This window comes from Oncorhynchus mykiss, chromosome 15, assembly GCF_013265735.2.
Source record: "Oncorhynchus mykiss isolate Arlee chromosome 15, USDA_OmykA_1.1, whole genome shotgun sequence".
Taxonomy (NCBI): domain Eukaryota; kingdom Metazoa; phylum Chordata; class Actinopteri; order Salmoniformes; family Salmonidae; genus Oncorhynchus; species Oncorhynchus mykiss.
The window spans coordinates 28850066-28868141 of NC_048579.1; the positions used below are offsets into that span (position 1 = coordinate 28850066).

At 43.3% G+C, this 18076-nt stretch overlaps 1 protein-coding gene across 3 annotated transcripts in view; it reads left to right on the forward strand.

Moving 5' to 3' along the window:
* The first annotated feature begins 1095 nt into the window (after positions 1–1095).
* cacnb2a (calcium channel, voltage-dependent, beta 2a) overlaps positions 1096–18076 on the forward strand; it is a 112201-nt gene continuing 95220 nt past the window's right edge. For 2 of the 3 annotated variants that reach the window (XM_036944239.1, XM_036944241.1), the window contains exons 1-2: positions 1096–1635; positions 3790–3882. In XM_036944239.1, coding sequence (XP_036800134.1) covers positions 1558–1635; positions 3790–3882 — 171 coding nt within the window. In that variant the 5' untranslated portion in view covers positions 1096–1557. Of the gene's footprint in view, positions 1636–3789; positions 3883–17519; positions 17663–18076 lie in introns of those variants that run through there. The other variant, XM_036944242.1, reaches the window with a different exon arrangement.

Here is an 18076-nt window from a genome sequence, read left to right on the forward strand (position 1 = left end):
CCAAATCAGTAATTTCATCAGTTTTCTTAACAGTTTTAGAAACTTTAGATTGTTTTCTATCCAAATCTACCAATTATATGCATATCCTAGCTTCGGGGGCTGAGTAACAGGCAGTTTACTTTGGGCACGCTTTTCATCCGGACTTCAAAATACTGCCCCCTAGCCTTAAGAAGTTTTAATGCATTATTCGCTCAATTGAGCGAGGGATTTGATTGGTACGCTTAAATATTTTTTTTTCACAAGGGTTGAGACCTTTTGTTGTTTGTATTTGAAAACCGTTGTAATGGAAGAGAACTGCGCTCAGGTTCTGTGTGTGGCTGTGCATGTAGGCGTTTGAGCGAGAAAGACACAAGAGCCAACCAGTAAAAGCCAAGCCCCCTTCATTATTGACTCATTGTGCCAACATCAAAGAGCCATTACAGCCATTCCAGACTCTGAAGTCCAGAGGAATTTGAGAGTTAGGTGTTAGCCAAACTAGCAGACAGGTGGAGTAGAGAGATTAATTCAATTGAAAGGTTTAAATCATGACATAGTGGTGGGAGTGTTCGTTTAATTTGGAATAAGCTTTTATTTTCATATTTAACACTAGCAGTGCAAAAAATTAGAGCCCCCCCCCCCCCAATGTTGGACTTTTGTTGCATTTAGGGGAGCTAATGTCTCATTCCCTGGCCCCCATAATTTGCACATTGTGGCGTGTAAATGTGCTATAGTGCAAAGACAGTAGCATGTCCTTTTAAGTAAGGCTATTTATTGCGAAACATAAACATTTAATGTGTTTTATTCCAAAACAACTCTTACTGTGAAATGAGTCAATCACAAACTAACCTCATCCTCAGGACAATTGTGCATGAGTGGGAAGTGTCATGTGAACGAGCTTTACTAGGCTACAAACAATTATCTACGTGCGACGCTTTTAGATTTTCCCCTTTCCATTATGTTCGAACCCCATCATAAAAGTAACTATTATTTTACAAAATAAAGTCCAAATCATTGCAAATGTTAACTCGAGAAACCAGAATTAGTCTAGATGTCCCTTGCTTGAGACAACGCTTGCACCTGTGCCTTTGCTCGATAGAGCAACTGTAACCAGTTGAGTGCGAACGTGGGGGAAGGCGGACAGTGAATTAACGTGGGAGTGAGGGCCAGATACTCGCTAAGTGACTGAGCTGTCCAATGACATATTCTTTCTTTCTTTTTCACCTAAAGGGAGGAAACAAGCCCATTAGAAAAACGTTTTTTTTTTGTGTGTTTTAAATTATTATTATTATTTTTTTTTTACCGCAAACTGCTCCTCCCTTCCTAAGTCTTCCCGGTTGTGGTCTGACTCAAACTTCAAGACTGCATGGCAGAGTGGGCTGAGGAAAATGGCCTAGTCACTTTAACTCCTCGGTCGCAAAAGTCTCTTCCACGCAACTATTTGTATTCATTGGGACGTAAAGTCGTGTCAAACAAAAATGTCTGCTCTAAATTTTGAAGAGAGCGGGAGTCACGCTTGACCACCGACCCTTGAACAAGTTGATTGTCTATCTCAACGATCGATCGACGGTTGGATGTCAAATGGTCCATAATAACTTGCAAAAGACGCACTCACTTTTGGACAGACATATGGATTCGCTCGACAACCCTGGGCTACAAGTATGTACAGTTGCAGCATTTTATAATGTCTATGTCGCACGCGTATAGTAATAAATAACTTGCCATTTATGAAGTTATCCAACAAAAATAGATGCAAATACCTCATTTCCAATCCCATCTTGGCTTGACGCCAAATGTAACGAATCAGTAAACCATGACCAAAACGTTGGAGGAGCCTGCGTTATGCCAGGTAGTATAGCCTACCTTTTGGATAATAAGGACGAATATTCTTGTAAAAAGTGAAACACACTAGGCTACTATTGTTTCAGGTGGGTTACATAGTTATAGCTGTCATTCGTTGGAAGACAATTGAATTGCAGCAGCCTGATTATTTTACCTGGTGATACTAGCCAACTGGTTTATTAGGCAATACGTTTCTTACATTTATGCAGCAGTAAATATTAGTACTTTTTTTTGCATGGCCAGTCCAGTACGTTATTAGCCTTGGGGGTTGGATATGAAATCCACACAGTTAAAATGGGGTTTGCTTTGATGTGATTAAGAACATATTTAGATGGTCTCTTGACCAGTTCATTTGTTCAGTAAGATGTCTGAATCATTTTACATTACAGGATACAGTATAGAGAGCAATAGTAAATGTGTCGTTTCGTAGGCATTAACTCCACCGTGACTCGTTGGCCAAAGCCTATGGGGATATGAATGATTTTTTAAAATTTTAAATAAGGTTTTTGGATTAACTCTGAAAATAAGGTCTGTGGTTAACACAGGCGTCGGAGGTCTTAGACGTTTTGTTCTCTGATATAACGTCATCAGCTAACGTCACTTTTTGTGAATTTTGAAGCATTTATGTAATCAAAACAAGAACATAAACCACATAAAGGCTATATAATTCATAAAGGTCATGTTAACTGACTGATAGGATCTCAGATCTTATTTTCGGCATTCCTATAATGGCTGAACAAACCAGAGGAAACTCATTTCCATTTTTTTTGTACTACAAGCTGGCAAGCTCTACACGCTTAGAAAAAAATGGTTTTAAAATAGTTATTTGGCTGGCTCCATAGGATAACTCTTTTTGGTTCCAGGTAGAATCCTTTTTAGTTCCATGTAGAACCTGCGGTACAAATGGTTCTACCTGCAACCAAAAGGGTTTTTACCTGCACCCAAAAAAGGGTTCTTCAGAGGGTTCTCCAATGGGCAGTATATAATAGCCTTGGTTTTGCTACTAAAAAGAGCAGATTGCAATTATGATTAAGTACTGGATGTTGTACTATTTCCACTTGCCAATCTGTTTATGAATGTAGTGAATTCATAATGAATGATCAATGACAACTAGGCTGCTCTAATAAAAAAGATATAGCAAATATACATCCAGAAATGACATTCAACGTTGTCTAACGTCACTGCATATTGAGTGCCTGCACCAAAATGGGTATTTTAGAGTAAATAGACTAGACATAATAACATTTGGTTTGATTTGGATTTGGTTTCTAAGTAACCAACAGAATAGCTTTCTTTTTATATTCATAATTTACATGCCCTGGGGGAATGTGTTGGAATAAAAGCAGATTTGGTGTTTTGTCAGTTGCTACTAGCAACATAGCACTTCAGCCCTGTAGTGCAGTTTCCCGAGGTGTAGCCTATTATGATCACAGATAGTATATCAACTATTGATCATATGAGCCCCGTGCAATAATGTCCATTGTTTTTATTTTCAAATGACTTGAAAACTAACTTCAGTGCCACCAGAATCTTTTCCCATAGTAATACACTCTTGTATAATACACATAGTAATACACTCATTGTTTCCCCTATATTCCCTGCCACACTTCCCCCAAAATAAAATATTTAAAATAATATATATTTTTATTTTCTACAATTTCTAACATTTCTGCTGACACACGCTTTTAAGATCAGAGTGACAAGTTACAACAACTTACATATAGGAAGAGAACATCATTACATGTTAATGCATTTTGGAGTTGAAAAACCTTCTCACAGTCGTTCAACAAAACAACATCTCCTGGGAAGACACCCCCACCCTCCACACGAAGACCCCAGCTGCTACGACCCACATAAGATGTCGTACCCCATATGTCAACACGTCATACCCTTTGTTATCTAGGTTTTAGTGTTACCTGCTGATAATGGTCTTTGAACAAATAATCATTCTGTTTTCTCCCCTTACTGAAGTCACATGGAAAAGGAGCACGGAGGAAAGGCAGATTCAAAGGATCAGATGGAAGCACCTCGTCGGATACAACAACCAACAGCTTTGTGCGACAGGTAAGGGGAACAAACACCCTGCGTTTAGGTTACCTAAAAGGTATTTATCACCTCAGTATCTTGGAAGGTCTGTGGATTTTCTGCACAGCCAGTGATCCCAGTGGTTGGCAGTGAGAATCTGATTTAGGAAGTGCGGGTGGGACTGTGAAAGTAATCCTGAGACAGTACCCTTTTCTGACTTTGAATGCGTCGGCGAGGGGCATTAGGTCACTATAATGGTATGAATGTGATGATATCTCCAGGCGTTCTGTATGCGCTAGAATATCTGGCCTACCGGACACTTACGACATCACCTCTGCACTGGATGTTTACCGCATATCATTGGAACGTTCTACCTCTATGGTTTACAGTACATAGCCAGCAAAGTTCATACTGGCGTAAGAGTGAAAACAGCCAAGTCATTGATATAAATCATTGCATGTTGCAACGAAAGCCCCTTTGGTAAACAGTGCTTGGGCACAGTATGTTAACGATCTCTGTGAACTGCCGGCACCGGTGGCCCTGTAGCTCTGCACTCAGTGGCTTGAGTGTGGCTGGCGCGACTGTGGCCTATTATAAAAGCAGACCCTCTGAGGTACACGGTGTGTACGTGAAGCACTCGCGACGTCTGGTTTTTGTTGGAGCAGCGGACCAGCGGGCGACCGACAGGGAGAGGACGGGTTGAGGATGGCCTCCTCGGCAGAACTGTTTCTTCCTTTTTTGGAGGAGACACAGATCGCCTCCTCTTTAGCAGAGCAGCGGTGAAACCAGAGTGGGATCAGAACAATATGGCACGTTGTGGAATTGCCGTCTGCTTTCTCTCAGGCACAGAGAAGGTGTTTGAGTTGAGGCTAAGGGGAGCTCACATTCGCTTTCACCGTGTGTTTATACGATCAGTGAAGAGTTGCTGTGTGGATTAGGGTGGTGGTGAGGGTCTTCTCAGCAGTGATATGTCATGGCTACCCTCCTTCCCCTCAAACCCCCCCCCCCCCACTGGGTATGCCAACAGGCTCATTAGGCCGACCACCTCTGACTGACTGTCGTCATCCTCTGCAACGCTCTCAGTCTTCGTGACCAAACTCAATTAGACTGAGCGCGACTACAGTAACTTACATCTGAGACACGACACTGCGGGAGACGAGTAGAGGGGAGAGAGAGAAAGGGAAAGAAAAAGGGAGCGAGGGGGAACGTATGAGGGTCAGACAAGCAACCACAGTAAGTCTGAGACACAAACCTGCTGAGAGAGATACCCAGACATGATGTAGGATGTGAGAGAGAAAGTAGAGAGAGAGAGAAAGAGAGAGAGAGGGGAAAGGTTGTTCCCGGGGTCAGACTGGCAAAGCTAAGCGCAGATATAGTATCCCCTTTTAGATGTTTGCTGGAAGAGGACTGCAGGAATAGCAGCCCTTTCAGGAACTCTGCTAGGAACTAAAGTAACTACACTGCTTTTTGAATTTTTTAATCATAACAGCGGGTTAAGCTGACCTTCTTTCCCTTCCCCCTCTCCCTCTCCATCTTGTTGGACATGATTATTTTCACTTCTCACACAAGTATGTGGCTGTGGTGTCTAAAACTTTAAACTAACACATAGTGGGAACTGGGTTTCAAAACATGTTTCGCTGCCTATTCGTCAAGCTGTCAAGCTCCTTTTCATTTTCTCCGGACATGTTTTTCTTGTCTCATTGTAATCTTCCCTCTTTGTTATCAGAGCTCTCACCATGCTCAGACTCAAATGTACACATCACCAAAAGAGATATCTTTTAAAAACTATAATAATAGTTCAGGTACATTTTGTGATGATTTTATGTTACTTTCCTTGAAATGATCTACACAGCTTTTTTCATCAAGCTTTTAATTGTGAGTCTGGCCTATTCCTTCCGAATGCTCATATCGCACGTTGTTTGAGTGCCTTCCACTCTTCTCCCATCTCCCCAACACCACACCTGTTGGCACGGTGACTCAATCCCAGTATTCATGTGGGCGAGTGTTCAGAGTGTTCAGAGGCTCATCGGGGTTACTGTACGCCCGATCCATTACATCTCTCATCTCTCAGTCCTGCAGTCAAACTGCTACGTAGAGAACGGTCTTACTTTGCTCATTCTTACACAGAGAGAGGGCAGACAGAGACAGGGGACGAGAGAAGAGGAATAGAGACGGAGAAATAAAGAGAGAGAGAGAGAGAGAGAGAGAGAGGGACAGAGGAAAAGAAATAGAGAAGTGCCCTGTGACTCTTACTGCCCGTGGGGTTTACGGTAGGATGGAGGAGGTTAAGAGCAGTGGTGGTCCGGACCACTCAGTCAGCAACCAGTGGGAGTAGTGGTGGTGCGGTCACTCTCTGCTTTAAGTCCGACGCTGCAAGAAGATGGAGTAGTCTCTAAAGGACTACGACTGCGTCATGGACTCCATAAATAATGTTGAACCGAGCTGAATGTCATTGAGGGGATGGTAACTGATACTGTATAATTGCAGGGATAAAAGCTTGAAGGGCACTGCAGTCTAATTTGTTTAAGATTTTAGGCCCTCTGTCCAAAATGGAATCGTTCCCAGGTTACGTCCCAGATGGCACCCTATTCCCTATGTAGTGCACTACTCTTTACCAGAGCCCATGAAAAGTAGTGCACTATATAAGAATTTAGGTGCCATTTGGGATGTATACACAGTGCTGCCAAACCCTTTGTAGGATTTATCAGATTACCATGCATCTCCTGAGGCCTTATCTAAGTGCTCTGGACATTTATTAATAGTATAACAGGAGAATAGAATGAGATGCATCCAAACAGCCATAAATGTACACGTTTTTTAATGCCCAACATCCACTGCTGGAGTTTTAGTTATGTGATTTCTGCGGCAGGTCTTTGAATTGACTGATGAGGCATTTTACACCAGCCTGGCTATACAGCATCTGCCATTTCTCAAACTCTGGTTTACATAAGAATTATGTAATATCTCCTGCTGCTGCTTCCCACTCTCTGCTGTGTTTATGTGAAAGGTCTCACTTGGCTTCCCACTCTCTCTTCCTCTCACTCTCTCGCCCACCTCCTCTCTCTCTCTCTCTCCCTCTCACTCTCATTCTCTCTCCCCGTTTCTCACTCACTCACTTTCTCTCTCTCACACACTCACTTTCTCTCACTCACACTCTCACGTTCTCTCACTCACACACTCACGTTCTCTCACTCACACACTCACTTTCTCTCACTCACACACTCACTTTCTCTCACTCACATTCTCTCACACACTCACATTCTCTCACTCACACACTCACTTTCTCTCACTCACACACTCACTTTCTCTCTCTCACACTCTCACTTTCTCTCACTCACATTATCTCACTCACACACTCACTTTCTCTCTCTCACACAATCACTTTCTCTCACTCACATTCTCTCACTCACACTCACTTTCTCTCATTCACACACTCACTTTCTCTCACTCACTTTCTCTCTCTCACACTCTCACTTTCTCTCACTCACATTCTCTCACTCACACACTCACTTTCTCTCTCTCACACAATCACTTTCTCTCACTCACATTCTCTCACTCACACTCACTTTCTCTCATTCACACACTCACTTTCTCTCACTCACATTCTCTCACACACTCACATTCTCTCAGTCACACACTTACTTTCTCTCACTCACACACTCACTTTCTCTCACTCACTTTCTCTCTCTCACACTCTCACTTTCTCTCACTCACATTCTCTCACTCACACACTCACTTTCTCTCTCTCACACAATCACTTTCTCTCACTCACATTCTCTCACTCACACTCACTTTCTCTCATTCACACACTCACTTTCTCTCACTCACTCACTTTCTCTCACTCACATACTCATTTTCTCTCACTCACACACTCACTTTCTCTCACTCACACACTCACATTCTCTCACTCACTCACACACTCACTTTCTCTCACCCACACACTCACATTCTCTCACTCACACACTCACTTTCTCTCACTCACACACTCACATTCTCTCACTCACACACTCACTTTCTCTCTCTCACACACTCACTTTCTCTCACTCACATTCTCTCACTCACACTCACTTTCTCTCATTCACACACTCACTTTCTCTCACTCACTCACTTTCTCTCTCACACACTCACTCACACACTCACTTTCTCTCACTCACACACTCATTTTCTCGCACTCACACACTCACATACTAATTTTCTCTCACTCACACACTCACATTCTCTCACTCACACACTCACTTTCTCTCACTCACACAATCACTTTCTCTCACTCACATTCTCTCACTCACACTCACTTTCTCTCATTCACACACTCACTTTCTCTCACTCACATTCTCTCACACACTCACATTCTCTCAGTCACACACTTACTTTCTCTCACTCACACACTCACTTTCTCTCACTCACTTTCTCTCTCTCACACTCTCACTTTCTCTCACTCACATTCTCTCACTCACACACTCACTTTCTCTCTCTCACACAATCACTTTCTCTCACTCACATTCTCTCACTCACACTCACTTTCTCTCATTCACACACTCACTTTCTCTCACTCACTCACTTTCTCTCTCTCACACTCACTCACACACTCACTTTCTCTCACTCACATACTAATTTTCTCTCACTCACACACTCACATTCTCTCACTCACACACTCACTTTCTCTCACTCACACACTCACATTCTCTCACTCACTCACACACTCACTTTCTCTCACCCACACACTCACATTCTCTCACTCACACACTCACTTTCTCTCACTCACACACTCACATTCTCTCACTCACACACTCACTTTCTCTCTCTCACACACTCACTTTCTCTCACTCACATTCTCTCACTCACACTCACTTTCTCTCATTCACACACTCACTTTCTCTCACTCACTCACTTTCTCTCTCACACACTCACTCACACACTCACTTTCTCTCACTCACACACTCATTTTCTCGCACTCACACACTCACATACTAATTTTCTCTCACTCACACACTCACATTCTCTCACTCACACACTCACTTTCTCTCACTCACACACTCACATTCTCTCACTCACTCACACACTCACATTCTCTCACCCACACACTCACATTCTCTCACTCACACACTCACATTCTCTCACTCACACACTCACTTTCTCTCTCTCACACACTCACTTTCTCTCACTCACATTCTCTCACTCACACTCACTTTCTCTCATTCACACACTCACTTTCTCTCACTCACTCACTTTCTCTCTCACACACTCACTCACACACTCACTTTCTCTCACTCACACACTCATTTTCTCGCACTCACACACTCACATTCTCTCACTCACACACTCACATTCTCTCGCTCGCTCACTCACTCTCTCTCTCTCTCTCTCTCTCTCCTCCCCCCCCTCTCTCTCTCTCTCTCTCTCTCTCTCTCTCTCTCTCTCTCTCTCTCTCTCTCTCTTCCCCCCCTCTCTCTCACTCTCTCGCTCTCTCTCTCTCTCTCTCTCTCTCTCTCTCTCTCTCTCTCTCTCTCTCTCTCTCTCTCTCATAATGCCATTTGGGACACTGACTCTCTCCATAGGGATAGGGGTAGTGGTGGTGTGGTGTTTGAAAGAAAGGGTGTGGTGGGGTCTGCAGGGGCAGGAAACCCCCTTTTCATTCTCTTGATTAGAGACTTTTTTATTTTCATCCGCAAATGATGTTTTCTCACGTTAATGGAGGGAAGGGGTTACGTAAGCAAGTTATTGGCTGTGCCACCTATCAAATCTGGCAACCCCAGGGGGGGTTATGTAACTGATACTACGGACACAGACAGGATATGGAGTAACCTAGTTGCCTCTGTTCAGGCCACTGACAACCTTATAGACCTGAGTCCTGCAGACATTTTTAAGGACGCCCCAATATGTGGAGAGGATGTGCCTCTGTTCAATGTTTCCAACAGTGCATGTTTTCTGTCATCTATGAGCCATAGGCTGGCAACTGAATCAAGCATTATGCTTGTTGTTGGCTACTTATGCAATGCTCATAATTTGTAAGAATAATAGAATAACCATTCATGTTATGGTGGCGCATCACTTGTCTCATCTGTTTGAGCTAGTGGCACAGAATAGCAAGACTGCCATCTGGTGGTTAGAAAGGAAGAGGCACTTCCCCATCATGAATATGAGCTACTGCATTGTCAGTCTGTGTTGGCATGCATGTCCTTGGAGGTGAAGTTATGTGAATAGGTACTAACCTATAGGACTCAAAATGAAAAGAGAAAAGGTTTTGCTTCTGTTGTAGTGTTGTAATAGATTGTTTTTATGTTAATAGAATATTCATTCAAGCACACGAACTGCATAGAATCACATTATGTTCCAAACAGTTGTTCATCCTTTTAGGGTAATATATCCAGGAGTGACCTTGTCTTGTTTACCTGAGGGGAAAATGTAAGATGGATGCCTGTATAATCTCCTCCATTCCCCTGTCCTGTCAGGAGGGGAGGCATTACAAAGCAGTGCCCTCTGTTACGAGCAGAGCAGTCTTTGTCTTCAGGCACCCACTCTCTTAGGATTGTTCCCAAATGGCACCCTATTCCCTATATAGTGCACTATTTTGGATCAGAGCCCAATGGGTCAAGGCTCAAAAGTAGTGCACTGTGTAGAGAATAGGGTGCCATTTGGGATGCGCACTCAGTGATTAAATGAGAACGTCTGCAGGACAGACAGTGGGGCTGAGACCTGCCAAGTCGCTTTGTACTTTCCTCAGGGGAATAGACAATGATATCATTGTATCTGAATCCTCTGTGTTGTTTTTGTTTTTTTGTCACTGTGAATAATTACTTTACATTTCTGATAAATAGTGGTATTATCATTAAACCTTAAAGTCTTGGTACATTACAGGAGACCTAAAGTAGTGTAGTATAGGCTAGTTTAGACTATACTACACTACTCGGCATGGCCGATTAATTAGGGCCGATTTCAAGTTTTCATAACAATCGGTAATCTGCCTTTTTGGATGCCGATTATGGCCGATAACATTGCAATCCACGGGGAAACTGCGTGGCAGGCTAACCACCTGTTACGCCAGTGCAGCATCAAAAGGACCTTGTGGCTGCAAGGAGCCAAGGTAAGTTGCTAGCTAGCATTAAACTTAAACTTTTATATAAAAAACAATCAATCTTCACATAATCACTATATTACTTGGTTAACTAGCTTGATGTTACTTGGTTAACTAGCTTGATATTACTTGGTTAACTAGCTTGATATTACTTGGTTAACTAGCTTGATATTACTAGGTTAACTAGATTGATATTACTAGGTTAACTAGCTTGATATTACTTGGTTAACTAGCTTGATATACTAGGTTAACTAGCTTGATATTACTAGGTTAACTAGCTTGATATTACTAGGTTAACTAGCTTGATATTACTAGGTTAACCAGCTTGATATTACTAGGTTAACCATCTTGATATTACTTGGTTAACTAGCTTGATATTACTTGGTTAACTAGCTTGGTATTACTAGGTTAACTAGCTTGATATTACTAGGTTAACTAACTTGATATTACTTGGTTAACTAGCTTGATATCACTAGGTTAACTAGCTTGATATTACTTGGTTAACTAGCTTGATGTTACTAGGTTAACTAGCTTGATGTTACTAGGTTAACTAGCTTGATATTACTAGGTTAACTAGCTTGATATTACTTGGTTAACTAGCTTGATATTACTAGGTTAACTAGCTTGATGTTACTAGGTTAACTAGCTTGATATTACTTGGTTAACTAGCTTGATATTACTAGGTTAACTAGCTTGATATTACTAGGTTAACTAGCTTGATATTACTTGGTTAACTAGCTTGATATTACTAGGTTAACTAGCTTGATGTTACTAGGTTAACTAGCCTGATGTTACTAGGTTAACTAGCTTGATGTTACTAGGTTCACTAGCTTGATATTACTAGGTTAACTAGCTTGATATTACTAGGTTAACTAGCTTGATATTACTTGGTTAACTAGCTTGATATTACTAGGTTAACTAGCTTGATAATACTTGGTTAACTAGCTTGATATTACTTGGTTAACTAGCTTGATATTACTAGGTTAACTAGCTTGATGTTACTAGGTTAACTAGCTTGATGTTACTAGGTTAACTAGCTTGATATTACTAGGTTAACTAGCTTGATATTACTAGGTTAACTAGCTTGATATTACTAGGTTAACTAGCTTGTTGTTACTAGGTTAACTAGCTTGTCCTGCGTTGCATATAATCAAAGTGGTGCCTGTTAATTTACCATCGAATCACAGCCTACTTCAACTTCGCCAAACGGGTGATGATTTAACAAAAGCACATTCGCGAAAAAAGCACAATCGTTGCACAAAGGTACCGAAACATTAACATCTATGCCTTTCTTAAAATCAATACACAGAAGTATATATTTTTAAACCTGCATATTTAGTTAAAATAAATGCATGTTAGCAGGCAATATTAACTAGGGAAATTGTGTCACTCCTCTTGTGTTCAGTGCAAGCAGAGTCAGGGTATATGCAGCAGTTTGGGCCGCCTGGCTCGTTGCGAACTGTGCGAAGACCATTTCTTCCTAACAAAGACGTAATTAACGTAATTAATTTGCCAGAATTGTACATAATTATGACATAACATGGAAGGTTGTGCAATGTAACAGGAACATTTAGACTTAGGGATGCCACCCATTAGATAAAATACGGAACGGTTCTGTATTTCACTGAAATAAAAAACGTTTTGTTTTCAAAATGATAGTTTCCGGGTTTGACCAGATTGACCAAAGGCATGTATTTCTGTGTGTTTATTATAATTAAGTCTATGATTTGATATTTGATAGAGCAGTCTGACTGAGTGGTGGTAGGCAGCAGCAGGCTCGTCAGCATTCATTCAAACAGCACTTTACTGCGTTTGCTAGTAGCTCTTAGCAATGCTTGAAGCACAGCGCTGTTTTTTAAAGTGCCTATAAGAACATCCAATAGTCAAAGGTATATGAAATACAAATGGTATAGAGAGAAATAGTCGTCGCGTCATAATTCCTATAAAAGCTAAAAGCTAAAACTTCTTAACTGGGAATACTGAAGACTCATGTTAAAAGGAACCACAAGCTATCATTGTGAGAACAAAAAGCGTAGCTTTTTTACATGGCACATATTGCACTTTTACTTTCTTCTCCAACACTGTGGTTATGCATAATTTTTTAATTTATTTTACCTTTATTTAACTAGGCAAGTCAGTCAAAAGAACACATTCTTATTTTCAATGATGGCCTAGGAACAGTGGGTTAACTGCATGTTCAGGGGCAGAATGACAGATATGTACCTTGTCAGCTCAGGGATTTGAACTTGCAACCTTCCGGTTACTAGTCCAACGCTCTAAGCACTAGGCTACCCTGAACATGTTTCTTTATTTATTTGAGCCAAAATTGATTTTATTTATGTATTATATTAAGTTAAAATATAAAAGTGTTCATTCAATATTGTTGTAATTGTCATTACGACAAATATATATATAAAAATCGGCCGATTAATCGGTATCGGCTTTTTTTGGTCCTCCAATTATCGGTATCGGCGTTGAAAAATCATAAACAGTCGACCTCTAGTCTAGTCTAGTATACACTCTTAAAAATGTTGGGTTAAAAACAACCAAGTGCTTGGTAAATAGTGGACCAAACACATATTGGGATTTATTTGATTTAAAAAAAAAAAATTCTCACAGCATCAACAACCCAACTTGAAAAAATCTATGAGTTGTTTGTGACCAAACTGCCAACTTGGGATGTTTTTAACACATAATTTTTTTGAGTTGTATATACTGAACGAAAATATAAACGCAACATGGAAAGTGTTGGTCCCATGTTTCATGAGCTGAAATAAAAGATCCCAGACATGTTCAATACGTGCAAAAACTTTTTCCTCTCAAATTTTGTGTACAAATTTGTTTACATCCCTGTTAGTGAGCATATCTCATTTTCCAAGATAATCCATCCACCTGACAAGAAGCTGATCAAACAGCATAATCATTTCACAGGTGCACCTTGTGCTAGGGACAATAAAAGGCCACTCAAAAATGTTGTCACACAACACAATGCCACAGCAGACTCAAGTTTTGAGGGAGCGGGTAATTGGCATGCTGACTGCACGAATGTCCACCAGAGCCGTTGCCAGAGAAGTGAATGTTTATTTCACTACCGTAAGCCGCCTCCGATGTTGTTTTAGAGAATTTGGCAGTACGTCCAACCGCCCTCACAACAACAGACCCAGGACCTCCACATCCGGCTTCTTCACCTGCGGGATCATCTGAGACCAGCCACCCGGACAGCTGATGAATCTGAGTTGTATTTTTGTCTGCAATAAAGCCTGTTTGTGGGGAAAAACAGATTCTGATTGGCTGGGCCTGGCTGGCATCCCAATGGGATGCCTTGGCTCACAAGTGGGTGGGCCTATGTTTAGATTAGGGCTTAATTTATTTATTTCAATTGACCGATTTCCTTATATGAACTCTAACTCAGTAAAATCGTTGAATGTTGCGTTTATATTTTTGTTCAGTATCGTAAAGTATACTGTGGTATAGTACCTATTAGGTCCATGTCCCTGAAATATCTCTGTACCCTCACAGCACTACTCATTTACATGTGTTCTCATTCAGATAGTACAGATTTTGTTGTAGAGCGGTGTATCACGGCCCACAGCTATTTGTCATGGTAGCTGCGTAAGGAACGAGTGAGTGATGATCACTTCTGATACAATGGGATGGTAGTCCCCCTCCCATTGCCTCTGTGAAAGGTCTCTGCCTGTAATGATGCTCCTCCATCAAAACAGTGACGCCTGTCACACCTACCCCAGAATGAGGCATTGATGTGACACTCCGATTTATCAAGGCAGAGAGGAAAGAATGTGCCATATTTTTTGTTTTTTTTCTCTAACTAGTGGGCTCTAAAAAAAGTTCCTGCTTGCCCAGATAGGAGATGAATATATATTGATTCATTACGGTACATATGAAAGCATCACTGGAGGCTATCTGTAAATACTGTAAGAGCCTGTTCCCTTCCCAAATGATGGGCCTATGGACTCTGGTCAAAAATAGTCCACTATATAGGGTAACAGTTGGGACGCACACTCTGCTTTGGTCAAACTGGCCTTGCCTGGCCTCGAGAGTACGGGGTTTGCCCTCTTGTCCGAGCTCAGCTCTCTAGCCGACAATCTGACAGTAGACGTCACGTTACGATTGTACTTGTGACAAATAGCTCTCTGGAACCTGTGGCGCGTACTAGATGGAGCAGAGAGAGGAGAGCAGCAAGAACAAGGAGAGGGGAGCGTCTCTACTGGCACCCCTTTCCCGTATGAGGGCTCCTGTTAAAAGTAGTGCACTACATAGGGAATAGGGTGCCGTTCGGGACGCAGCATATAATAGCAGCAGCAGCGGAGGGCAGGAGAGAGAGACACCGTCAGCGGCTGCCCTTGCCCCGTGGAGCGGTGGTGAGGACACTGCCGTCTGTTTTAGTCACAGCACAGCAGATGCCAGAGTATCAATGTCATCTCTGCATACAATTAATGCCTTAAAGGCATACGTCGGGATTTAGCAACGAGGCCCTTTATCTACTTCTCCTGAGTCGGATGAACTCGCGGACACCATTTTTATGTCTTTGTGTTCAGTATGAAGGAAGTTAGAGGTACTTTCGTGAGCCAAGGCTAACTAGCATTAAAGGCAATGACTGGAAGTCTATGGGTATCTGCTAGCATGCTAGCATGCTAGCAGATACCCATAGACCCCCAGTCACTGTGCAAACGCTAGTTAGCAACTTCCTTTAAACTGCACACAATGCTTCAATGCCAAAATCCTGAAGTATCCCTTTTAAGCCTGTATTAGCGGGATCAAACGGAGAGCCACATTGTGCTATAACGACAGCCATTGAAATGACTCAAACTTTCCTCGGTAGAGAGGAAAAAACACTGAGGTTGCTGTGGAGTGTTGGAAGAAATGCTGCTGCTTACCCAATGCAGCTTATGATGTAAACAGCACAGCTCTCCCTGGGAGAGGGAAAGTACTCATAAATACCAGCCTTTGAGACACCGAAAAGGAGAGGATTCCAATCAGTAAGAGTGAGATAGGGGGAGAGAGAGAGAGAGAGAGAGAGAGAGAGAGAGAGAGAGAGAGTGAGAACAAAAAGGAGAGCGGGAGAGACAGACCGAGGAAGTGAGAAATAATGAAATAAAGTTGGTTTTGTCGGGAGGGAGAAAGGGAGAGAGCGTGAGGGTAAAGCCTATGTTCTAAGCCAGTAGTGCCGGTGACCAATTGAAATTCAGACTGTGTATCATCCATCCCTGTGTACTCAGACAACAGCACCTGCTCTTCAATGCAGCGAGGAGACAATGGTAAAGATAGGACAGCCAGTCTCTCTCACACTCCTCTATCCTTCTGTTATACCCCTCTCCTCTCTACCCTTCTCCGACTACGACAGGACACTGAGAGAGGAGGTGACTGAGAGACATTACACACCCTTGCAAGGAGAGAGAGCGGTGGGAAGGGATGGTAGGGTGAGCGAAGGGGCGGAGAGATGGAAGGCTTGATTGCAGCAGAGACACAGCAGTGAGTACATTAAGTTCTGGATTCAATCATCTGTTAGGCTGAGTGCACTGGGCAGGGCAAGGCAAAGAGCAGGAGAGACAAGGGGTGGGGCGGGGAGGAGAAGAGGGGAGGAGAGGAGAGGGGGAAAGAGAGGCGATGAAGCCAGTGTTCCACTCAGCGCTCAGACATGACTGAGCCAGGGACCACAGGGAGAGAGAGAGAGAGAGAGAGTTCTGCTACTGCTGCTTCTCTCTGCACCAGACACAGACACAACCAGACACAGTCTCTCTTCTCACCAGCTAGCCCAGCAGCCAGATCTCTGTCTGAGCCTCTGCCCTACCTTGCCTGACCACTGCCCTGCAGTGTTCTCTGTTTTCCAGCAACACACTTTCTTCAGAAGACTTAGAAAGAAAAGGAAGATTAGTGTCTGTCCATCTGACTGAACCCAAGGTGGAGGCAGAGAGAGAGAGAAGAGGCGTGGCGTAAGCGGCGAGGGCAACGCCCCCCCCCCCTACTGGAAGGACAGTGGTAGCTCCGCCTCCACTTCTGAGTCAGGACCCCTCTGCACCGTGTGTCCCCCAGGCGCCTCTACAGGACAAGACGGTAGACACACACACACACACACATGAGGAGCTGAACCAGAACCAAGGGAGCCAGCCAGACAGCCAGACAGCCGGTCAATCAGGCAGACAGCCACCGTACGGAGCTGAACAGCAGCAGTACTGCAGAGGATTTGGTTGAAAGCTAAATAGAGGAGCAGCCCCGCGGTGCTGAAGAGGATAAGGATTTGGGTTGGGGTAACAGGCAGTGCTGTAACAGACCTGCGCCTCACTCAGAGGCACTCTACTCTCTTGGCCTCTGCTGCGCTGTGGGACATGGGGGCGGGCTGGAGGGCTGAGGCGGCACTGGAGTCAAATTCGCTGTGGAAACTGCCCTGCCGAGAGTTAGATTAGATAGTGCTTGGGTCTGACTGTGAGGATCTGATTGCACGTGTGGAGGGGGAGGGGGGGGGGGGGCTCGGCGTGGATACGGCTCTCTCCTTCTACTCCGTCTCCTGCCTCCTGCCTTCGTTCCCATTCTCCCTTCCATCCTCCTCCCCCCCCTCCTCTCCCCGCTCCCCCCCCCCCCCCCCTCCCCCCTGCGGGCCGAGTGTTTAGCCATGGACCGAGGCTGAGTGGATGCTGCTGCCTGACAGGGCGTCTGTTCCTGAACCCCCCCTGATCCCCCTTCATGCCGTGCTGTGGGCTGGGTCATCGCCGGAGAGCACAGCTTCCATACGTGAGTCTGTTGCCTAATTCTATCAATTTAGCACCGAGAAGAGATTTTAATAGAGGGAGAAGGGAGAGGGAGAAAGTGTAATTGCTTTTTCCACTGAGAGGGCAAACAGAGGCGTCAGGTATTAGTCTTAGTAATGTTGTACTGTGTTCAACACCGCATACGCTAAGAAAGCGTTTCCGTTAATGATTCCTTCTAGGAATACCTGTAGCTCGTTCAAAGTCGTGTGTGTGTGTGTGTGTGTGTGTGTGTTAAATCAAATCAAAGTTTATTGGTTGCGTACACAGTTTAAAAGATGTTATCGAGGGTGTAGCGAAATGCTTATGTTACTAGCTCCTAACAACGCAGTAAAATGTCCAACCAGAACACAAATAATATATCCCCCCCCCCAACAAAAAAAAATCTTATCAAGAAATG